Consider the following 22,863-nt stretch of genomic DNA (forward strand, 5'->3'; position numbering starts at 1 on the left):
AGTTCTTTTCAGATTGCTCTTATCTTGGTGATGTTGGGGGGTAAAGGTTTTATAAAACTTTCTCTTTCTCTTCTAGGATTTCCTAATGGAAACTTTCATCATGTTTAAAGATCTCATTGGGAAGAATGTCTACCCCTCAGACTGGATCATAATGAACATGATGCAAAATAAGTAAGTGCTACCCTTTTGGACACAGATGCACATATACAAACACACACATAAATCATGCAGCTTTAATTTCCCCACACTGTTGTTGCTAGGGAACAGCAGTCAGAAATTGCTGAGGATATTTTGTAATATTTTTCTCTTCATGCAAATATCGGCACAAGGCCTCAGCGGTGTACCAATCAGATGAGCAGTCAGTGCAGGGGCAAACAATCACATGAATTATAGATGCTTACTTGTATGGTGCTTGTTAATTTCTAAAAGTTAGACTCTGGGTCTCTTTACTTTGTTGCTGGTTGTGCTGCCATGGCCTTCTTGTTTTATTAACAGGAATCTTGCCTTGATTCGTTTTTTTTAATATACAAAAAGAGATTAAATGTCCTTTGAAGTTAATGAGTTTAGTAAAGAGCTTTTCTTGTGTGTGTTCTACACAAGAAGAGAGAGCTGACTCAAAAGTCCCTTTTCAGGATTTTGTTGTAGTACTATTGCGCAAAAGCTGTCAGATGAAAACCTCAAATCAGTTTTTTGACAACAAAGAACGAAAATCCCCTCTTTCCTGCCAGCATCCATGCATTAAAAATGGATGTCAATGGGGATGTTTTTTACCCAGTGTCCAAAGATCCGTGGTCACTGCAGAATTTTCACCTATATGACGTTGCCGTTATTTTTGGAAGCCCTTTTGTTTTTTAAGGTATGAAAAGATGTGAACATTTCTAAAACCTAGTGCCCATATAACTACAGTGCAACTTGCTATTAGTGGCAAATATATTACCAAGCTGCTGAGAGGCTATTTATATTTTGTGCAGCTTCCCCTGCAGCCTCAACTGGCCTTATACAACATCTTTCACGTGACAGTTGTACAGCCCAAAACTTGTACAAAGGCAGTGACAGATGAAATCCCCTTCACTTGAAGCTGAATCAGACCCAAAACAATTTAAACGGATGTAAATAACACAGCTTTGACTTGACTCTCGACACAACCATTCCAACATCATCCCCAGCTAGGATATCTTTGACTAGCGATTGCTGTGTTGCTCTCTCTTGGTTGTTTTTCCTTCATCAGTGCATTTGATTGCTTGCTGAGCTGAGCTATCGGGGCTCCCAGCAATTCATTCTCAGATGGGATTTGTAGCATATGAAATGTTTTATTTTTGACTCAGGAGATCAATTTGTCTCTCTCCCCCAATGCCTCGCCTTGTATACTTGGCTGTGACAGCTATGAGACTAATTCAGCATTCTAGTTGGGGAAGACGGCCACTTTTGGACCAAAAATATTAAATGTAAACAGATGTCGGTTACATTCAATTATTGTCACATCAGTTCAGTTCACCCTATGCTAATTAAGCCCATCAGCTCCACACCACTCCTTCTGTCTCGCTCAGTATAGCAGTATTTATATCTTGGGAAGCCTGCACACAGGAAGTTTTTTGTTTAATGTGAAGACAAACGGAGACAACAGCAATACTGTGCTAGTATAGTGAGACGACGGCAAAATAGGTTGGAGAATGACTGAAAACACAAAGAAGCACCACTAAGAGTTTCAGGAGTGACCTCTACTGCCCCAAAAACTTGCCGTTCAGCAGTTTAACAGGATAAACGCCCCTTGCCCCCAACTGTCTGATGAATGGTAAACAGTTAATAGTCTGTATTGTATTTATATAACACTTTCTTTTCTAGTCTTGATGACCACTCAAAGCTACTTTACACTACAGTTTTGCCATTCACCCATTCATACCCATTCACTCACACTTTCCTACATCGATGTGCAGTGCATTTTCTACCGCCAGCAGCAACGTGGGGTTAAGTGTCTTGCCCAAGGACACATCAGCATGTAGGCTATCTTCTGAACTACTGTTGGCCCAAACGGTGAAGAACGCAGCATACAACTAATGTTGCATTGTTTCTGCTCACAAAGACCAAACTGAGGCAAAAATAATAACAGAAAACACCAAAAGTTACGCACTGCAGTTTTAAATCATGGTTCAATTCACTGAAAAATAACCACATCAAAGTCTGAGTCATCTCGGTCTTTTTATGCCAGTTTGAATCCTGCAGGTGTCGGCTTCACGACAAATTAGCAAAAGTCGTCCATTCGTCACATCCATCAGAGTGTGTTTGATAGGTTGTTTCCTGCTCCCCACTGAGAGAAACCAAGGTGACACATTCATTCATCCCACGGGTGAGCTATAAATGTTTTTGTTTTAACAGTCTAAGAGCATAGGAAGCTGTGTGTGTATGAGTGCATTGTACTCTTTGCTGCACACTCTTTCATTCTCACAGCCTTGGAAACTGATTGATGAAGTATAAAGAAGCTCATGAAGAAGTTCAGAGACGCAATTCATTCGTATATTAAGAGTAATATATCAAACACTGGTCAATTCAATAATTGTGATAATGACTGATTTGAAAATGCATCATTTGAAGCTACAAAGATAACCATTATCAACATAGCCCTTTCATCCGTTATTAAGATAAAATAATATTTAGTCAATCTTTACAGTGAAATACTTTTACCTGTTTTGTCAAAATTCAGTTGGCGTATATTATTCAACATACATTTAAAAACATGCTTGAATGTCCCTCATTCATTCGTAACAGTGACTTGTCTGTGGACACATGCCAGCTTCAGCACATGCGTCACCATCCACGGCACAGGCACACATTTTCTTCATGTTTCTGTACATTATGATAGCACCTCTAATGAGACAGGGCATCGGCTGTAGCAGCGGTCATTCACTCCCTGTCCTTCTTCTCTACCTATCGCCTCCCACTCCCTCTCGGTTGTAAACTGATTTATGAGCTCTAATTGCCCCTCGGACAGCGGCTTCCGGATGGTTAGCTACAGCCACCGTTCCCCCCCATGTCAACCGGCAATAGCGTAATGGTGATGGTTAATTGGCGATAGAAAGGGAGTTTGCTCACTTAGGTCACGTTTGGTTGAATACAAGCCTTCAGACACTGTGTAACACTCTACAGCGCACAATACTGTATGTGTGCAGACATTTCAGACTTCATTTCCATATTCTCCATTAAATAAAGGATGCTTCATGTCAGTGTCTAACAATTTAGGCCTCTGTTGTAAATTTGCAGCAATAAAAAACCTCAAGGGTCACAGCAGGTGTGACACTGCATGTGGATTTATACTTGCCTTTTTCATTGTGCAAGTGCCTCATCGTTAATCCTTGATTTCTGTTAAAGAGGGGGCTACTAAATAAGTTCAACTTGGCATTTGCTTTAACAGTGCAGTCACTCTGTTTTCTCAGGGGGATGAAGAACCTGCTCACATTTTTTTTAAAGACAACAGCTGCTGGCTGCTTTGTACAGTCAGCTTAATGTGCCCCCTTACAGATTTGCATAGTAAACTTTTCAAGAGCTCTGCACTCTTCAACTTTATAGCCCGAGATGTGCTGAATCACTGCATACTAAGTGCAATCATCATCATAAATATGAGTGTTGTTCATTGGCAATTTTCTTTTTTCCAACAGTGAAACATTTACTCTTATGTGGAGGTTGCATATCCAAAAGAATTGATTAACACGAGAAATTATGATATTAACAACATTGATTGTCTTGTTTTCAACCTGTCTGAACTTCTCTCACTTACTACAATGACGACAAAGAAATCAAGTTTAGTAATCAGTGCTATAAACTTTAATAATCAAGCTGCAGTCCTCTCTGGTATCCACAGAGAGATTCCACCACCAAAATGGGTCAAATGTGTTGTGCACTACAATACAGTTCATAATAAAGTCTTTTTTTGTGCCTGGCTGCCTTACTGAGGAACATGATCCAACTTTTAATTTATTAGATGCGAGTTAACATCAGGTGACCTTAATGTCAGCTAAGTTCCTTTAATAACACCTTAAGCTCCTTTCTCAGAACTGTTAATTGTGTCTACGAAGAGAGGATTGGGAGAATAATTAGGAATTCCCTGAATAGTAGATGAAACGATGAAAACCCAGACAGGCTGAAGAAGCAGCTCTTAAACATGATCACCATGTCATCAGTCCCTCAAAGACTCATTTGGAAAGGATTTCTGTAGCTTATTTCATGTGCCATACGATCTAGACCCTGGAAGGCAGGTCTGGAAGGACTCATAGATATTGGAAAAAAAAAAACAAGTTGAGTGCTTATGGGTAGCTGAGTTGACGTACTTATCTCTTAAGGAAAATGTTTTTGAAAGAATTTTGTTGTTGTAAACCTCAGAAAGAGGTTTTTGGTTACTTAATATCCTATCCTTGAATCCAAAGGTAATTCTGACAAGGTACCCCTACTGACCTGATCTTTTTTTGTTTGTTTGTTTGTTTGTTTGTTTTTAAGATGCGCTTCTGAAAAATGAACACTGAATGAATGTTTTCATCTATCCAGGGCTATACGTAAGCTATGAAACCTAAACAAAGAAAGGACAGAATATTTCATTTACGAATGTTATGTTTGTGAAAAAAAATTCTTATTAACTTTTACTTTGTAGCTACGTCGCTGTTCGATAGCCCCAAATGATCTGTGCACACTTGAAGTTCATCTCAAGACTCTGCTGTTTGCCGACCTGACCTTTACACAGACTAATAACTGTTGCTCGTCTACTACTTGTGTGTGCATTGTGTCTCTATGTTGGAACACTGATTGGTAATTCTGCTAGAGTCAGATTAAGACCCACGTTCCAGAGAGGAATAGTGGCAGTGATTAAAGTGTGCTTTGTGACCTATTGCTTCATACTGCACTGCATCACCATGGCACAAGCACACGTTTGTTTGCCAGCAACCCAATGAAGGTTAGAATTCTTGAGTTAATCTTTTGGCTCCAATGTGTATGCGCGACACTATTTACATAGATCGTACTCCTCTGAGTTAGTTTTACCATCCTTCTGTTTGATGATGAGCTTCAGCCCAGAGAAGTAATATTGCTTTGTCCATGGAGTGTAGTGCGTTTGAGTGACAGGCTGCATGGTTGTCATTTAAAGGAGTCATATTATACCCGATTTCTCCAAGTTAAACTAATTCCCTGGTGTCCTAATGAACATGTCTGTGACATGCTTTGGTCAAAATACCATAAGGATGAAGCACCACAGCAGTTCAACCACCCTGGCAAAACAGCCCTGTTCAGAACACTCGGTTTAGTAGTATCTCTTTTGGTCCACCTTCTGACCTTCTGAATCTTAAAAAAAAGATTAAACTGTTGCCCTCGCCAGCACTCTCGTGTGTTTTACGGACAAAGAGGAGCTCCACGAGACAACAATTCCAGGAATTTAGCGCATTGTTACGTACCAATGAGTGCGGAAGTCAACATTTTATGTTTTTATCTCCTGTACTTAGACTGAGGAGGACCACAAAAACATGATTCAAAGTATTAATTTAACAGAATCCACCATTGAGCTGACAGAGAGGAAGCCTCCTTTCCTGGTAATGGAAAGATTTTACCGGTGTTATGGAAAATCCTTGTTACTTTATGTGGAAAAGAGGTATAAAAATAAAACCGTATAACACTCTGAAACATGACAAAATAAAGTAGTGCATTCACATAGCAGCAGTCTTTGTTTTTTGTGCTTATAAAAGACCAAAAAAGGTAATTGAGCATCGAACCTTTTGTGGGACATTTTTTTTCTATTCATGTCATTTTAGCAGTAACAAAAGGTTTATTTTCATTACACTGAGGCAGATGCTTCATCACGCACCCAGTGTACATGCCATTTTTCTCTTTAACTGCAGCACACCCTGTAAATTCTTAACTCATTTGCGTTACGCAATGATTCCTGTCTTTAGATCAACAGTGTGTCAAATCAGACGGCCCCCATTTCACAACTGCATATCTGATGTGTATTTTATTTGGCTTTCGAAGCAGACTTGATGCGCAGTGACTGTGAATGTCATTCTGCTTTTATGGCAGCATCTGATGTGTGAAGTGCTGATTATGAATTCACAATCATTGTACTATCTAACGATCATTAGAAATATTTCCTAATAAATGATTTTTGTGTATAAAAAAAAAAAAGTCATGACACTTTAATTTTTCACTTGAAGGCACATTGTTAAAAACCAAAGAGAGGAATTGTTAAAGCTTTAGACTGTCATAATCTTTTTAATTGCTTTATGATCCACTGATAACTTTGAAAATTCAGTGTGAACTTCAGCAGCCTTCTGACTCCAGTGTTGAGTTTTCCCTGCTCCATGATGTTTGGAGTGTAAATCAGCATGTGTTGCTTCATTAGTAATCCGTTCACCTCTTAAAAAGCTTTCTGCCTGGTTGAAAAACAGCCTTCGCTGTCACTGCAGCATCTTGCATCTCTGTGTTTCTAGCGAGCATACTTCAGCGCTGACTGTTGCTGCCGTCTGCCTGCTGCCGTGAAGTCAAATGGGCCGCAGCACTTCTCACAGTATTCTTGAAACTGACAGAACATCATTGGTCTGTGGCATCATTGAACAATCATATCATTTTCAGTCGCATAACTACATTAATCTGTATCATATAGTTTCAATTCTGTAGAAAAATTGGACAACATTCATACAAATAATGGAATGTTAACTGATGCCATTAGTAGGAATATTATCTTTGTTTGAGATGAAATAGGTGAGGTTTCCAAACACGTATGGTTTATGATTGTTCTTGAGGTTGACTGATAGTGGAGTCTTAAAGGCCTAGAAGAACAATTGTTCGAAGTATGACAAAGATTAATCAGCCAACAGCCCTCTACCTTTGACTACCCAAGGGAAAAAAAAGGATGGAATGGAGCAATACAACTGGAAATTGTGGGGACAGTATAGAGTCAGTAGTCCAATCGGTCAGGAAAACGACAAAAAGAAGCAACCTACTGTATGGTTGCAGTGCCCAATTTAAAACAAGCTGCCAGAGCTTGCTGGCTTATTCCTGCAGCTAGAAAACAGAGAGTGACTGCCAGGCTCTCGGCTTCACTCCCTGGTTTGATTCGAGGAGCTATCCGACAAAGCAAGTTGCCAAAAGTTGCGTTGGACATACGGAAATTTAAAAAATGTCGCTCGCCATTGAGCTCTCTCATCGGCAACACCGATGATCAGATCAATCTCAATAAAATAACCTCTTCAATGGTCACTGTGTTTGTTGTTGTTGGTACTTGGCACTGCCCTCTAGAGGAAGTAATGAGTAAAACGTCCATACCAACGCAAAAGATGCATGGAGATATGCAGAAAAGGAGATCACATTTGGGACAGAAAAGGACGAAAATGGAGTCTATATGAGTCTTTTAACTGTTGTTTTTGTCAGTAATCATCGATAGAAGATTGCTTATACGCAAAGTATAAGTGGCCCTTAAATTAGCAAGTATAGCCAGTGACCCATAATTTGAGCTCGGTGTGCTATTAGTCAGTACCAACCGTGGTTGTGGAGTATCCATGCAGCACATCCATCGGCCACTGCACTCATCTCAGAGTCCACCAATGCTGAGAGGATGTAAAATGTCCTCTGATTAATTGCCTAAAATTATTAATCTGTCAACCTGTAGGTTAATCCCACTGATTTATTTCGCTGCATACACAGAACAGAGCGAGTGCACCATGAGGACACAATCTAAGTGGAGTTTAACAGTGTATGACTATCACTTTACCCCCCTTTAATGCTTTGCTTTTAGTGTTTTTTGCACCACTGATGCATTAATTGACAGAATGGATTCCATCTTTAATGTATTCAAATATTATGGATATAACATTGAAATTTCTCTGGGCCATCATCATTATGGCTACATTTAGCTGCTGTGCAGCTCCCCCCCCGCCCCCCCCCCCATCTCTGTAAATGGAAATGTTCACTAGTTGAGAAGAGGTCTGACTCACCCCAAGTAATATTTTTCAATCAGTAGCGGTTCCCTCAGCTTCCACGTAGCATGTCTCTCAGTATAAATTCTCAAAGCCCAGTTTATTTGAAAATTGGCATTGGAGGAGTGTGGCTGCACTGAAGTGAAATTTGGATTAGAAACATGTGCACAGGTAAAGTGATGTCATATTAGATCAGATGAAGTAAAAATGATAAATTTTAATAAAACCTGGCTTGATAATGAAGGATTTGGACCCTGCCGAGCAAAGGCAGTTACGCCAGCTATTTAGGAATAGTATGCAAATAGATGGTGATCATTATCGAGCATGCTCCCTGAACTCAATTAGCGAGTGTGATCTGCTGATAACTTTTTATTAGCGTAAATGCTAGTTGTCTGTGGTGCAGATCATCTGACACAGATTAAGTCAGAGTGCCATGGCTGCAGGAAGTAAGCTGATTTAAAATTAAATAAAAAAAAAAAAAAAAAAAGCAACTGGAGTATGAAAAGCAAATCCTTTGTTGCCTGCGCTGAAAAGTAAATGTGCAGCACACACCCATCAATCACCAGTAATGGGGTGATTTTTTTCTGACACTGACAGTTTTGTGGATATGGATGGCATATTTATCATAACGATACCATATGTATACTGTATGAAACTGACTCTATTGCGTAGGAGCTGTTGTCTCACTGCCTAATTAAAAATTTAAAGGATCTCCACGCTGCATGTTTGTTTTGTTTTGAGCAGAAATCAGGGAAGCCCCTCTCATTTACACAGATAAGAGTGCTACCTTTGAGCTGCATCCCAGGCAGTTTTTTTAGGAGTTAAGGTGGAAAACAAACACTGAATATGTGAATGAGGTCATTTGTCTTCAAGGTGTAATGATGTGAAACTGCCCATCATAGTGTAGATGTTGCATGGCAACCAAGTTTCTTCCCCCCTGGCATTTGGTGCTGGTATTAATGTGCGATGAAAAGAGAAATGGCACACCCAGATTGTATAATCAGCCTTTAATGTTCACTTGATTCACACTCATTGCTGTTTCTGTGCAGAATATTCCCTGAAATCAATATTTTTGATTAATTACAGCATATAATGTAAAAATAATAGCATTTTTTAAGAGTCTTAAATTAGACTGAGACAGAGAGCATGTGTTAGAATCACTTTTATTTAGGATGTGCATTTTTTACTTTTCAACTCGCATAAAAAATATATTCAGCAGAAGGAATTAGCTCCAAGTGCCTTTAATCTTGTTTAAAATGGCCTTTTTGGAGTGTCTTAGAGCCCTCTGTGAGAGAGAGTATATTCTATTTTCATCTGCCTCATTAACTTCTTTTTTTTTCTTAAATGAATGTCAGGATGTGCTCACACAGGAACTGTCCCGTCTCTTCATTAAATCCCATGTACCTCTGCTCACACATACTACCGACTTCAAACGAGCTTTAATTTTCTGCCGTTTACAATATCATGTGACAGAGAGTCGCCCACAGAACGTGTTCATGCAAAACCATGTCACGCACCCATGAACAGACAGCGGAAATCAGTCATGGGGAGAACACAGTGATCTTCAGCTAATTGCAGCAAAAGTAGAAAGGACTGCATCAACTGGAAAAGGCAGGAATGAGGAAGATATGGTTGATTATAGGTGCATTTTACCTGTTGACTCGTATTTAGCCAGAAGCTGTGTAGAGTATTGATCTCTCCCTTTCCCCACTTTGTGTCTTAGCTGTGGGGAGCTGTGTGCTGATTTTGTGATTATAAGTTTGGTTGCACCCTTTGCGTCCTTTGCGCCAAACATGTAATTGAGCCAAATTGTTGAACTAAAATGGTTTGGAAGAAGAAACTTAAGAGTTTGGTAGGTCACAAATTTTTGCCTGTAATTGTCAACTTTTAAACAGTATAAAGATACGGCCTAGAGAATTGGTTTAAAAGTCCTCTTCATGCACCATAAATTTTACCGAAAATAATTTTTAAGATCTTATCTATTATCCCTTTAGATAAATCTCTTGATTAAATTGCTGGGACTTCTGATTGAAATTGTGTTTTGGGTTCTTGATCACCCTAATGCAGCCATTATATTTGATATCTAGTGTTGAGCACTCAGTATACCCCATATTATCAAGAGAATGAATTTGAGCATTAAAGGTCCCATATTATGCAAAATCAATTTTTAATCATTTAAATCCTTATATTTGGGACTCTGGAGGCCCTATCAGTCAGCAAAGTGTGAAAAAAGATGACTCACTCATGTTTTTGTGGTCCTCCTCGAGAGATAAAACACACAATGTTGTCTTCCGTGCTCACTGGGATGCGATAAATTCCTGGAATTGTTGTCTCGCTCGGCTTTGTCCGTAAAACATGTGAGAGTGCTGGCGACGGCAAAGGTATCCGAAAACCGGAAGTCCGCGAAAAGTTCTATTTTTGGCTCCACAGTGCAGCCTCAGAGGATTTAACTGTCCAGTGGATACATGTTCTATATGATGGCAATGTGCCTGCTAGAGCCTGCAAATTATCACTTTTCCAATTGCTAACTGCTGTTAGCCCCCAGTAGCCTCTGTGGCTGTTGTCATTTCATGTCCCTTGAAATGTTCATGTTCATTAGGACACCAGGGAACTAGGTTAACTTGAAGAATAGGGTATAATAGTCCTTTTATTAATGAAGGCTGCTCTAGGATCTACTTAATGCTTGGAAGTGAAGAGTGAGGTGAGGAGTATTCTTTGAGGGCAGTAGGCAACTTCACTGCTAAGTAAATCCTACACACTGAACCTTGTTTCCATTAATGCTAAATTAGTGAACAGAGAGTCAACATCTAATTACACAAATCTGTATCCATCCTCGTAAAGGTACATTCATGCATCCGCAGTATGAATGAATTGCTGCGTCAGATCAGAAGTGTTTCCATTTGTTGCCAGGGGAGTAACAAATTGTGCTGGAAATTAAAACAGTAAAAAAAAAAAGTTCTCTCTCTTACATCTTTTGGCCATAGTAAGAAGGACATTCATTTTACAGTTAATTCACACACCCAGCAGATCATTTTGCATGCTACTGTGTTCTGAAGAAGATAAACAAATACATTGTTGTTGGTTTTTTGTTGCAAATAAACCTTTAAAATTATATTTGCAATATTTCTGAGCCAACGAGTGAAGAAGATGGAAACATATTTAAGCATTAGTCCACTCTTAAGCGTATCAACTATACTGGCATGTTCACAGCAGCAGAAAATTGAGTGAGGTGTGCGGGGGTGTGGGGGGTTCTGGTGCAGACTGGATGGTGGTAATAGGCTGTCTGAGTGCTCAGTAGGTGGGAGGGGTTCTCCCACTCAGACACTAGAGAGCCCAAGAAATAGACTTCTAATGGGTTATCTAAAGGTGTTCGATGAAAGTTGACCTTTTCAGTTAAATATTAAGGTGATTCTTATTATTGTGTGGATCACACATCAGCCTGAAATAGTCAGCACCACGGATTAATGTAGTCCAGGAATATTGCATGGCCTCGATCGCGCAAGTCCTTCCATTGAGCTCAGGTGACGGCTAAACATGCACATGAGAATCCCGCTGAGGACGCAGTTCATGAAGTCGTGAATCCACGAGGTGGTCGGCCACTCAGTGTGCAGCAGTTACCCTGTGTGTTGCATCTTAATGCTACATCATTGCCCGCTCATGAAACCCAGAGGCAATACACTCCACTGGCATAACAAATTTCCTTGTTTCACCTTGCAGCGTTTTCCCAACCGTACATTCTGATGCCTCAGGCAATCGGTTGAGTTGAAATTGAGAAACCACGCAACTCCAGGTGGTCATTCCTTAAATTATAATAACCCAGATTTCTTTTTTCCTTCAATTTAAAAAACTAAATAAATGAACATCCTTTGCTTCTATGTACTGCGTTGACTTCATGGCCATTTGGCTGGAAACTCATTGAGTCACATCCTTTGGCCTCGTCCCCAGAAGCCTCCTCCTGCCACCGGTGCCTTCCCCTTCTTTGTGCTTTTGGTTTTGTTTGTGCAGACTCACTTGAAATCCACATTTTTGGCCTGGTTTGTGTGGGATGAAAGTGTGTCTGGCTGGCGAGTTATAAAAGCTAGCTAGCCCACTTCAACTCTCAGTTACTTTGCTCGTTGGCAGCTAAGAAAAACAATTCTTCACATTGCTGTGTCTTTGGCGCCGTTTCGAGCCGCCACTCTTTCCTCGTCTATTCAGCCTTAACTGCAGGATTATTTTATTATTAGAAATATATTCTGCTGAGTTATTTCTCACAGGGTAATTAGGGAGATTAGTGTGCAAAGTATATGGTATAGTATAGTTGTAGCTGCTCATACCAGGGAATGATGTTAAATCCAGACAATTCTCCTGAATCCGTTGATGAATGATATTTATTTTCTCCTTTCATATATAAAACGTCTAAGCTCTTGTCTGTGTCTTATTTATTTTCCTTTTTTTAATGGAATGATTTGTTTTGCTCAAACCCAGTAGTCCAGTGTCACTTGGCCACTCCTATTGACTACAATCTCAGAGTATTTCAACTCACGAGAGTCATGGAGCATGGCAGAGTGGTGGTCAATATGCGTGACCAGTACACAGACACTCCTTATGGTCTGGTCAATAAAAGGGCACACCAAAATGTTGACTTGTGTCACTTGTCAATATGCCACAGATGTCACAAATCATGAGGGAGCGTGCCATTGGCATGCTGAGTGCTGGGTTGAGCGTTACAGCTGTGGCAACACAACTGAATGTGCATCATTCCACGATCGACAACCTGTTGATGTCCATGCGTCGCCGGTGTAGCGCTCTGCGTGAGGCTAATGGTGGACACACACGTTATTGAAGTTTGTGAACATCGACCCCCATTGTGTTCTTCCTGCCATTACACCAGGACTTTTGTTTTGAAATTGATCCTAATGCTTACAAATTAAAGCCACTTTATTGATAACGTTGTACTCTTATTTTTGGATAGTTACTCTGTTTTGTCACATAACAATAACTACAAGTTTTTCTTTGGGCGTTTATATTTTTGTTGAGTGTATCTTTTTTCCACTTCCTCTTTCACTCCTCCTTTACCTCACTGGACTTGTGTAGTTTATTCTTTATTTTTCACTTGGGAGAACATTCATCCTTTGTACAAATACAAACTACTATTTTTTTTTTGTCTTCTTGTCTGGCTGCAGGTTTAAAACTGCAGTTCCGTTTTCTAATTATCTGTCATTGGACGCAGCATGTCGTATCTTTTTTGTAGTGTTTTTTGTAGTTTCGGTTCGTGCTCCTCCAGGGGCCACTGTTCCAAAGTAGCTGTCAGGTAAAAAAAAATGTAAGAAACTTTCCCTCCCCCTTTATGTTACATTCTTTTTGAACAGGTTCCCAGGGGGGATTTGTAAATATAGACGATAAAAGCAGGAGTTAGCGCTGAACCCAAACTTTTATTTTGTGTGACGATGAGGTGGAGACAACACCTTTACAAAAGGTTTAAATCGTTCTTAATGTCAGTAAATATACTTGTACAATGGCATGCAATATATGTGCAGTTCTTGTCAAACGTGGCTCATTTTAGCTCCTAACATAATTTTTTCAAATGCTGTGTTGTGCCATGTTTGTGTGTATATGAATGTAAATACTTGGCAGTGTTTTTAGTGGACAATACACAGAGTTAAAGCTAAGGTAATTGAAACTACACAATGTAAAACGCCCTCTCCTCTTGTCTTTTCAGAGTGTTCTTACGCGCCATCAATCAGTATGCAGAAGTGCTGAACAAGAAGTTTCTGGATCAAACCAACTTTGAGCTACAGGTAAGACCTGAATCACAGAAAACTGTTTTTAAACAACCTTGATAGTAGCACCTGTGCTGTTCCTTTCGCTGAATTAAAACTTTAATGAATTATAACTGGCCAGCACTTCACTGAAGTTCCACGCTATTTTTATGTTCGATCTTCCGAATGGAACAAAAAAAAAAGTCAGTAAAAGCAGTAGATGCACACACTGCAGGAGACAGAACATCACGTCCTCTGTTATATCTGGTAATTTGATGCACATTTATTTATGAAAACATTATAACCTACTCTCGCTATAATGAAAGCATAATAAAGCACCGTGTTCTCCTTTCAAATGTCTGACCTATGGAAGAATTGTATTTTAGTTAGTCAACAACGAAACTGCTTTGAACTTTAAAAAGCCTTATTTAATTTGGTTTTCTGTAACAGTGTTTCTGTGACATCTTTTTGTATGATGTTTGAATACAACTGTCACATTTTCCTTATGTTACACTATAGATCAGTATATATAGATCTTCTGCTGACAAGTATACCAGTCTTATCCAAGCATTTACATGACAGGAATAAATCAATTATTGTGTTAGTCTGACTAAAACTAGACAAAATTCTCAGGCTAAAACAACCATGTCATCCAATTGGGATTTGAATTACTACTGCAGGGCTTAAAGGTGGCAGTGTTTATGCTCTGTCAGCTCTAAGAATGAAATATTTAGAAGTTTACGGATAGTAGAAAGGCACAGAATTGTGCTTCACATGTGAAAATGCCCAATACCAAAATGCTGAAAGAGAGGACTATCCCTGCCTAGCATTGCAGCGGCAGACAATAGTTAATTTAATAAATCAGTTCTCCACTAGTGCTTCTATCGTGGGACAAAGACAGTAGTCCAATTACACAAAGTAGTTGCTTAACTTTGCATGCAAACATACTGACTGTCTGTGTCTTTATCAGTTGTGGAACAACTACTTCCACCTGGCTGTGGCCTTCCTCACCCAGGAATCGTTGCAGCTGGAGAATTTCTCCAGTGACAAAAGAGCCAAGATCTTCCACAAGTGAGTAAGCATACTCTCTCAGTCCACGGGACATTGTGCGTCGTCAGTGCTCAAGCTCCCTTCCCAGCATGATTGAGTTTTATATAATTCATCACGTGGAGGCTCAGTGATTCCCAACTCCCCATGGCTTCAATAGAGGATGTTCTTGTTTTTTTTTTCACCCTTCTGATGAAAGCAAAGCAGCTTCTCAGTAACTCAAGGGGTTGAGAGCACATCTTGTACTCAAATCTCAGGTATCTGAAAAAGGTTGGGAATCCCCTCTTGGAATTCAGGCATCTTGGGTTTATTTTTTTTGCTGTTCTCTCAAAAGAAAAGAGAAGACACTTTGAAACGTGACTGAAATTGTAACTATTACATATTTTGTTGTCTCTGAAAATCTCCTCTAAGACCTAACCCTCCTCCTTTCTGCTGCAAGATCAGACAGTGATTACATTTCCCCTTCATCTGCTGGCTGTCTCTACAATGAACCATTCATCCACATTAGTAATTCTCATAGAGTCTGGTGAATGCAGCCAAATGTGTAAATGCTTTCTGGGCAGACATGCAGCATATTGGCTCTCATCTTCATTTGGAGGAGCTTTTGTTACGAAAGCATACATCACACTGGCTTTGCCTGAGAGAGAGAAAGACCTCTCACTGGTCGGTGCTTTATTATCAGCCCTGATAAACTCTCATGCAAACAAATAGCCAGACACAGTAAACAAGACATTCCCGGCCACCCCCACACTTCCATTCTTGACTTGTGAGCTTTCCCTCAAACAAGGAACTATTTGATTCACACACACAATCTCTACAGAGGGCTGATCTCTGACTTGCTATTTCCAGGCACATCTGTTAACATTGCCAAAAAGTCTCATTCAAATGTAGCCAGGCTGCTTGAATTGGATAGTAAACAGGGTTTACCAATTTTTCTACCTCTACCCACCCACTCTCACGCTGTGTCTCCACACCTACCTCTCACCTTCTCTCTTTTACCGCTGCCTCTGTGCATCCCTGTTTCCTTTTGTGCCAGCGTGCGTGAACTGTCAGTCTTGCCTGCAATACCAATTATTGTGCCTTGGTCGGGGAGCAGAGCACAGGGGCGTGAAATCAGAGATGTGTGGAATCCAGCTCCTTTGCGGCTCTGCACCAGCTTTTCTCCTGCATCACATGTCCTCCGCTGCAGTTGTGTGAACTTCTGCTCCGTCATCTCTGTTTGGGTGATCCTCATTTACCTTCTCGCGCTTAAAACGCCAGGGATAACAGGCGAAACATTTTGTTATAAATATGTACTGCATGGCCTGTGCAGGAGAATGAATACAGCTCGGTTGTAATGTCCTTGACGACAATAGGGATAGGCATGAATATGAATAATGAATAAAAGAGATTAATTATTCTATCTCTTCATCCTCCCGATCATGCGGTTTGAGTCAGTCCATGTGCTACAGGATTTGTGGTGATTTTTATTTGACAAGCAATGTTTGGATTAAAACTCAGAGATGAGCCCACAACTGCACTGTTACTAAGTTCATTCGGAACAATTTTTTTTGCATGAAATGCCCATTCCTACACAGCATTTCCGATTGAATCACGATCTTAGTATATTTGCAGTTTTGTCCATCAGTCACATCAGTGATAACATCATCCCACTCAACGTATTATTTGCTATAGCCTAAGCTGCTGCAGCACTTCTAAAAAAAAAAAAAGACAAATAAAGCAGAAAAGGGTAAGATGTGGTTGTCTTTTAATGTACCTCCAAATAAAGGTTTTAGAATGAACTTGAATAACCAATGTTTCTGCCATTTAACAACAACTTTGATTATCACAATCTTCCCATCACTGATAAAGACGATGTGTTAAAAAAAAAGCTGCAGTTATAATTAAATGGTTGTGTAAAAGGGTGTTTGGGCGATTAGTTTTACACAAACACACACACAAACAAAGAACTGAATGAATAAGCAGTGTTGTCATGATATTTGTATACACTGTGAGTGATTAAGAGAGGGAGTGTCATACTGTCAAGTTTCATGAGCGCTTTTATAGGTCACCAGTTGCCACTCAATGGTGCATGTTCTTTTTTCCCCTCTTGCAGTATCTGCTACTCTGTTTTTTTCCCCTCTCCATCTTCTCTGTTTCTATCGCCTTATGCCTTGTCATCCATCATCTCAATCCTGCCCTTTGTTCCCACTTCTGACCTATTTGCATCTCAGCACATGCTGCTGAATGACTCCGCATCCATTCCCTCCAGCTCCTTGCTGTCCCTCTGTATGTCTTATGTTACACTTTGATAACGTCACATAAACCTTGTTGCCTCATAACTGACAGGTATGTATTTAAATGTGCTGACAGCTGACGGCATAACTGCATGTCTCACTATGTGTAGTTTGATTGTTTTCTTTGGAAAACCCCTTTTACTCTCACTGTATCATTTGAAGCGGACACATGTCATGCATAAAGGCTTGAAGACATCGCCTTTTGGCTTCCTTAAACCTGCAGGTGCTTTTGAATACAGCCTCTCAGTTGTTTATTGAGGAATTTTATTTCCATGCCAATACACTGACGAAAGATATCAACGCTTGGCCTTTGTTACACGCCCTCCTTTGACAGTTAAATCCGGTGAAGTGGTTCAGCTACAAAAGGGGTGACACAGCGTCTTTGTCAAGAATCCTCTTCTCCTCTGTGTCAAAATACATTAATACAAAATTGGCACAACAATTGATTTTTTGGGTTTCAGAATGCCATCAGGGCTGCAGTGTACTCTGAAATGTCACAGTGTGTGGAGGGGGGACTCTCATGGGATATCAATCGGAGGTCAGAACAGCTGTCACACTTCGAATAAAAAAATTTGGTCTTATCATTTACCTGCAATGTCATACAAGGTGTTGGAGTGTGCTGTGAAGTGGTGTCACTGGGCCTCCATCAGTCCCTCAGTGTGATGTCAGAGAGACCTATTGGTTAAACAATGCCGTCGCCTGTAGTGCCACCATCTGGTGAGGGTGTGATAATTAAGGGAGAAAAGGTGATTGATGAATCTGACATCTAACTTTTAATTTCTAATTTTTAATTACTCTTTGTAATATTGACTGGCTTCGTCTTGTCTCTGGTGCCTGTTAAGACCTGGAGGCAGCTTTTAAAATACAGTTTGTTAAATCTACTTTTGCGTCTTTGGGGATCCTTGTGGTGCTGACAAATCTTTCCCTTACGCTAAATAGACACTATGCTTCTGATGTGACAAATGTGATGTGTATTAATTTGAAACTAGCATGCTTTGAGTTTATTATACTGTGCTCCTGATGCATGAATTAATGTACTGAGTGTCGTTTTAATGAAGAAAAGTAGCAGTAATTACACACATACTTGTTATAGTTAATTAAAAAATAGTAGCAAGAGAGGGCATCTAAATTTAACACAGAGCAGATTTCATACAAGGTTGTGATGTTCCGTCAACCGAATGGGAACAGGTGGCTTAATTAAAGCAACACTACGTAACTTTTGCTTAAAGTGCTGACACTTAATGAAGATCACCTCATAAATCCTGAGCCCGAACATTTTTTAGAATATGTTCACCTTTTTTTCTTTTCTTCCATTCATGAACCGCTCACTCTCCCGTGCCTCTGTGGTTAAAGGACAATCATGACATATGTATCTATCTATAAAGCAAGTCGTGTCTGTCTGTGTGTCTGTGATGAGGTGGGAGTGAAGAGGATGTCCTCACGGACGGTGGGTGAAGCATTTTCACACGGTTCAACGCAGAACATGGTGTTATACTGAAACGACGAAGTCGGTGTCCATTCACCAATATGCAAGCACATATTTATTTTGCGGCAAACTGGGCAAACCACGTTGGAAACTCTTTACAAGGCGTATTTGATTGTCGGTGTGCACATACTTCCTACGACCACTGCACCAATATTCTCAAAAGACTTTACTGGCATTTTGTAACACCAATACTAAAGGATTTGGAAGCATAACTATATTTTTTCAACATTGGTGGTAGCCAGTGGTAATTCTGTTTTTTTATATGAGGCTGGTCAGCCATGCAGTTGCAAACTGCGATAGTTTGGCAGTGCTCCTCACAATATTACGGTTTAGTGCAGTTATTCCCTGTGGTGAACCACCGGTGAAAATGCATTTGATTACTTCTCAGCATGCAATGGTGCAGTTAAAATGTGCCGAAACAGGCCAGTGGAAAAAGGGTGAGGAGCAACGGTCAGAAATAGCTCTCCTGATACTGTTATCTTCCACTATTGTTCTTGATCTTGAAACAATCACATGGCTTGAACTTACTTACTTTTTCTTATCAGCTTGTTTTGAAAGAACTGAAGTCATTATTTTTGTTTCATGTGATCGGTTTCAGAGTACCACTTTCACTTTCTGCCTCGCTGCCTGCTATTTCCTCTCCTGTTAGTTTCTCCATCACTCACTGTCTGTCTCTGCTTCTGTGTCCTTTCCACTCCACTGTTTGTCCTCTCTTTGACCCGGGACAGTGTGACAGGCAGGGATACGGGGCCTCAAACTGCTGTGGGGATTGGTTCACCACCTTGACATGGCAAAGCAGGGCGGCTTAGATAAAAAGTCACGATGGGAGGGATCCTTCCAGCTTCTTTTGCAGATCTTTGTTTTCTAAAGGACACAAATTGACCTCTGAGGTCTAATATCAGCAAAAAACTGGGTGATTAAAAACTTTGCCTCATGTCATCTGTCCACATTTTTCTGCATGTTTGAAAGCACCAAGTGAAGAAATGGTAGACCAAAGCTGACAGTCTGCTAACCACCAGCATATGTGTTTGTTTTGAGCAGATGTAACTTATGCAAAAAAACACTCAGAAATAATTCAAGCCACTGTGTATATCGTTTGGGGATATTTGTTGTTGCTGATATTATACTGCCTTCGTTTTTGTCTAACTGCTGAACAACCACGTTTTTTGAACAGTCAAATTAATTCCTGAAACTTTCTGTTTTCTGTGTTTTAAGTCATACTTGTGCAATGTTGCCGTTGTCTGTCTTTACATAAAAAACCTATCTGGAATGTATTGAAAAGTTGCATACTACAGTTTTAACTTTCAGTGGTCATAGCACTGTAATCATGTTTTTGTGTTTACATGGTGGTATTATTATTATTATTATTCATTACATTTATATAGAGCTTTTCTATATGTTTTAGCCATCAGTAAGACAGAGCCTCCAGATACCAGTTACAGGATTTAGTTGTGAGCTTGCGCATGTGGCCGTCCATCAAACCAAAACAACACTCAGAGGGGCTGAGAAGTACATTTACATAAGTACATAACTCTGTAATACCCTGTGGTAATATTTGGAAATGTAAACTTAAAATGTGTCGTTGTATATTGTCGTGTATACCCAGATTTGAAAAACCCTACTGTCTCCTTTTATCCCCACATTATTCCTGCCTTTCCTTTTTTCATGATTTAACTCATTTAACTTGTTTTATTTTAATTATGTTTGTGTTTCAGGTACCAGGACATGAGAAGACAAATTGGCTTTGAAATTCGGGATATGTGGTATAATCTTGGTAATTGTGCTTTTACCTGTCACTTCTAATACTAATCGGTTTTACTGTCATGTAACCAAAGATTGGAGTCACTGTGAAGGATTAATTATATCAAATTTGTAGTAGAAAGCCTGCAATTTACTTGTGTTAACTTGTTTCTCAGTTTATGCTTATGATTATCTGGCAAATTCACAGCCAGCGAGTCAACCCAGAACACTATGGTGGCTAAATATAGACAATAATGTGTTAATTAGCTGTATGCATGATGAGACAGAATGCAATCGAGTCTCAATGGAGTGAGACTGTAGTGGAGGGATTTTGGTGTTAGATTTGGGCACCTGTGTTTCCTTCAAAGTTCTCTAATTGTAACTCAGATGCTGTATCTGATCCCTTAATTAAAGCTTTCCATCAGATTAGATTGACTCATTCTCTGGGTTTTTAATGAGCCCCTTGCTATTTTTGTTACCTAATGTGTTTGGTTTGAAATTGTTTACCATGTGATTGTTATGGAAAATTCTGATGTGAGGAGACTTAAATAGATAAACATGTGGAGCCACACGTCAGCTGTGTCTCCTACTAACAGCTCCCTCAAAATTCTGCAGCACATTAGATTAGATTCATACCCTGTTAAGATTAACATGCTGTACTTGTTTTGTTCAAAATGCAGTCTTCAAAAAATGACATCATGTGTATTAATTTCCATGTCCTGTCTCTCAGGGCCGCACAAGATAAAATTCATTCCGGAGATGGTGGGTCCTATCCTCGAGATGACGCTAGTCCCTGAGATTGAGCTGCGAAAGGCCACCATCCCAATCTTCTTTGATATGATGCAGTGCGAGTTCCACTTCACCTGCAGCTTCCAGCGGGTGCGTCTTCTGAAGCATTACATAATTGCGGCAGATAAAAATAAAGAAATCGGCTGCTGTTATTGGGGGAATCATACGAGTTAAAATGTAGAAATGCAGAGGGATACTCCATGTAGAAAAAAGTTTCATAGTCTCAAGCTTACTTGTAATTCTGCAAATCTCATTTTGTTGTGCTGCGATTATCAACAGCCACGGTAAGAGAAAATCAATGTCATGGCTTGTTACAGTGCAAAATTAAGCCTTTCTGCATGAGAAAATCCATTTGGCTACAGCTGTTCTGCCATAAGATGTCTCAGGCTGTTTTCAGCGGTTTGATATTTATGTTGACTTCCAAAGTATGCTCTTGTAATGTGATCAAATTATGAAACACCATTGTCTTTGCTGGTTATTTAACCAGCATTCTGGTCTGAGATCATCATTACCAGTGGCATTTAACAGTGAGCACCCATTTTTTTATTTTAGAAAAGCTCTGGTTGCAGAAGTCAATTTCCCATTCATTTGTTTTATTATTATTGACATTTTTAACAAGCTATGAGATAAATGGAGTCCATAAAAAAGTTGATTTTCATCCAGAAAATTATGCAAATGATGCCTCAGAGACTTCTAGTTGTTATTCTTGAATTTAACATTTAATTTTAAGCTTGCGTCTTGTTTGTGTGCATTTTAGTTTAAATGATTAAAAAAATCATGGCCACACTGTGGTAAACATAATAATCATGATTTTTTTTTGTGGATGGTAACACATTTTTCTCAAAATACATTAGATATCACATGCAGTAACATTGTTTAGCAGCCTCATAGCTTGTGATGAATTGACCTTCTGATGTTCCACTATTATGGCTGATAATTGCAATCTCTATTCAGAAAATAAATGGGATTTTCACTTCTATTGCTCCACTGCTACACTCTATAGTGCAGCCTGTTTGATGTGGATGGGGATAGAATGCTGCTAAATAAGTCAATGTGTCAGTCAGGATCTATCTATTTTGAAGGTGTGTCCCACTTTCTTACCTTTCCCTGAGTGAAATTTGATCATTTTTCTTCTGGCCCAACCTATTTATATGCACACTCTCTGTTTTTATATTCACTTTTCTCTGGGTTTGTTGTAAATCCTTGTTTTAACAGCATTTATATCTTGTCTTACCCCACCCTTCTTTCTTGTTTGCCAGCACATGAGCACATGGAGAAATAGGTGTACTAACTAATTGAAGGCTGCTTGTGTTGTAGCAACAAAATACAAATACCAGGAAAATCAATGTCAGCCACTACAGGAAAAAACAGAAGCAGAAGAAAAAGAGGATGTGTCTCATGGCGTAACCATGTTCTTTGATCCAACCAAATTAAGAGAGATAAAGAAAAGCTTTTATAATGAACAGAAAACACAAGCCAGCTGGGCTTCATGAGAGGAATAGAGCAAGTCAAAGCTCAGCCGAAATGCAGGGTGAAAGTGAGACAGGGAGATGGCGTTAATGAATTGAAAAATTAGCTACACTGATTATTTACGCCTGCTCCGTCTAATTGCAGTTTGAAAACGAGATCATCACCAAGCTGGATCACGAGGTGGAGGGGGGCCGCGGAGACGAGCAGTACAAAGTTCTCTTTCAGAAAATGTAAGTGCTGATTAATGGACAGGATTATGCCTGAGCCTCTCACGAGTTAGATAATGCTAATTGCAACATAGCACCCCTCAAAATAATCACAGCGTGCTGATGATCATACGACTCCTCATCACAGTTTGTGATCCGTGCTTT

General features: G+C 39.7%; 1 protein-coding gene across 1 annotated transcript in view; it reads left to right on the forward strand.

The window, feature by feature from the left end:
- Nucleotides 1-22,863, forward strand: part of dock1 (dedicator of cytokinesis 1) — a 176,055-nt gene that overhangs the window by 118,751 nt on the left and 34,441 nt on the right. Inside the window, exons 29-34 of the mRNA XM_083904018.1 lie at nucleotides 77-171; nucleotides 13,645-13,723; nucleotides 14,655-14,755; nucleotides 20,209-20,267; nucleotides 20,964-21,112; nucleotides 22,637-22,722. Of these exons, the coding sequence (XP_083760144.1) occupies nucleotides 77-171; nucleotides 13,645-13,723; nucleotides 14,655-14,755; nucleotides 20,209-20,267; nucleotides 20,964-21,112; nucleotides 22,637-22,722 (569 nt within the window). The remainder of the gene's footprint in view (nucleotides 1-76; nucleotides 172-13,644; nucleotides 13,724-14,654; nucleotides 14,756-20,208; nucleotides 20,268-20,963; nucleotides 21,113-22,636; nucleotides 22,723-22,863) is intronic.

The sequence above is a fragment of the Microchirus variegatus genome (assembly GCF_963457635.1).
Source record: "Microchirus variegatus genome assembly, chromosome: 17".
Lineage (NCBI taxonomy): Eukaryota > Metazoa > Chordata > Actinopteri > Pleuronectiformes > Soleidae > Microchirus > Microchirus variegatus.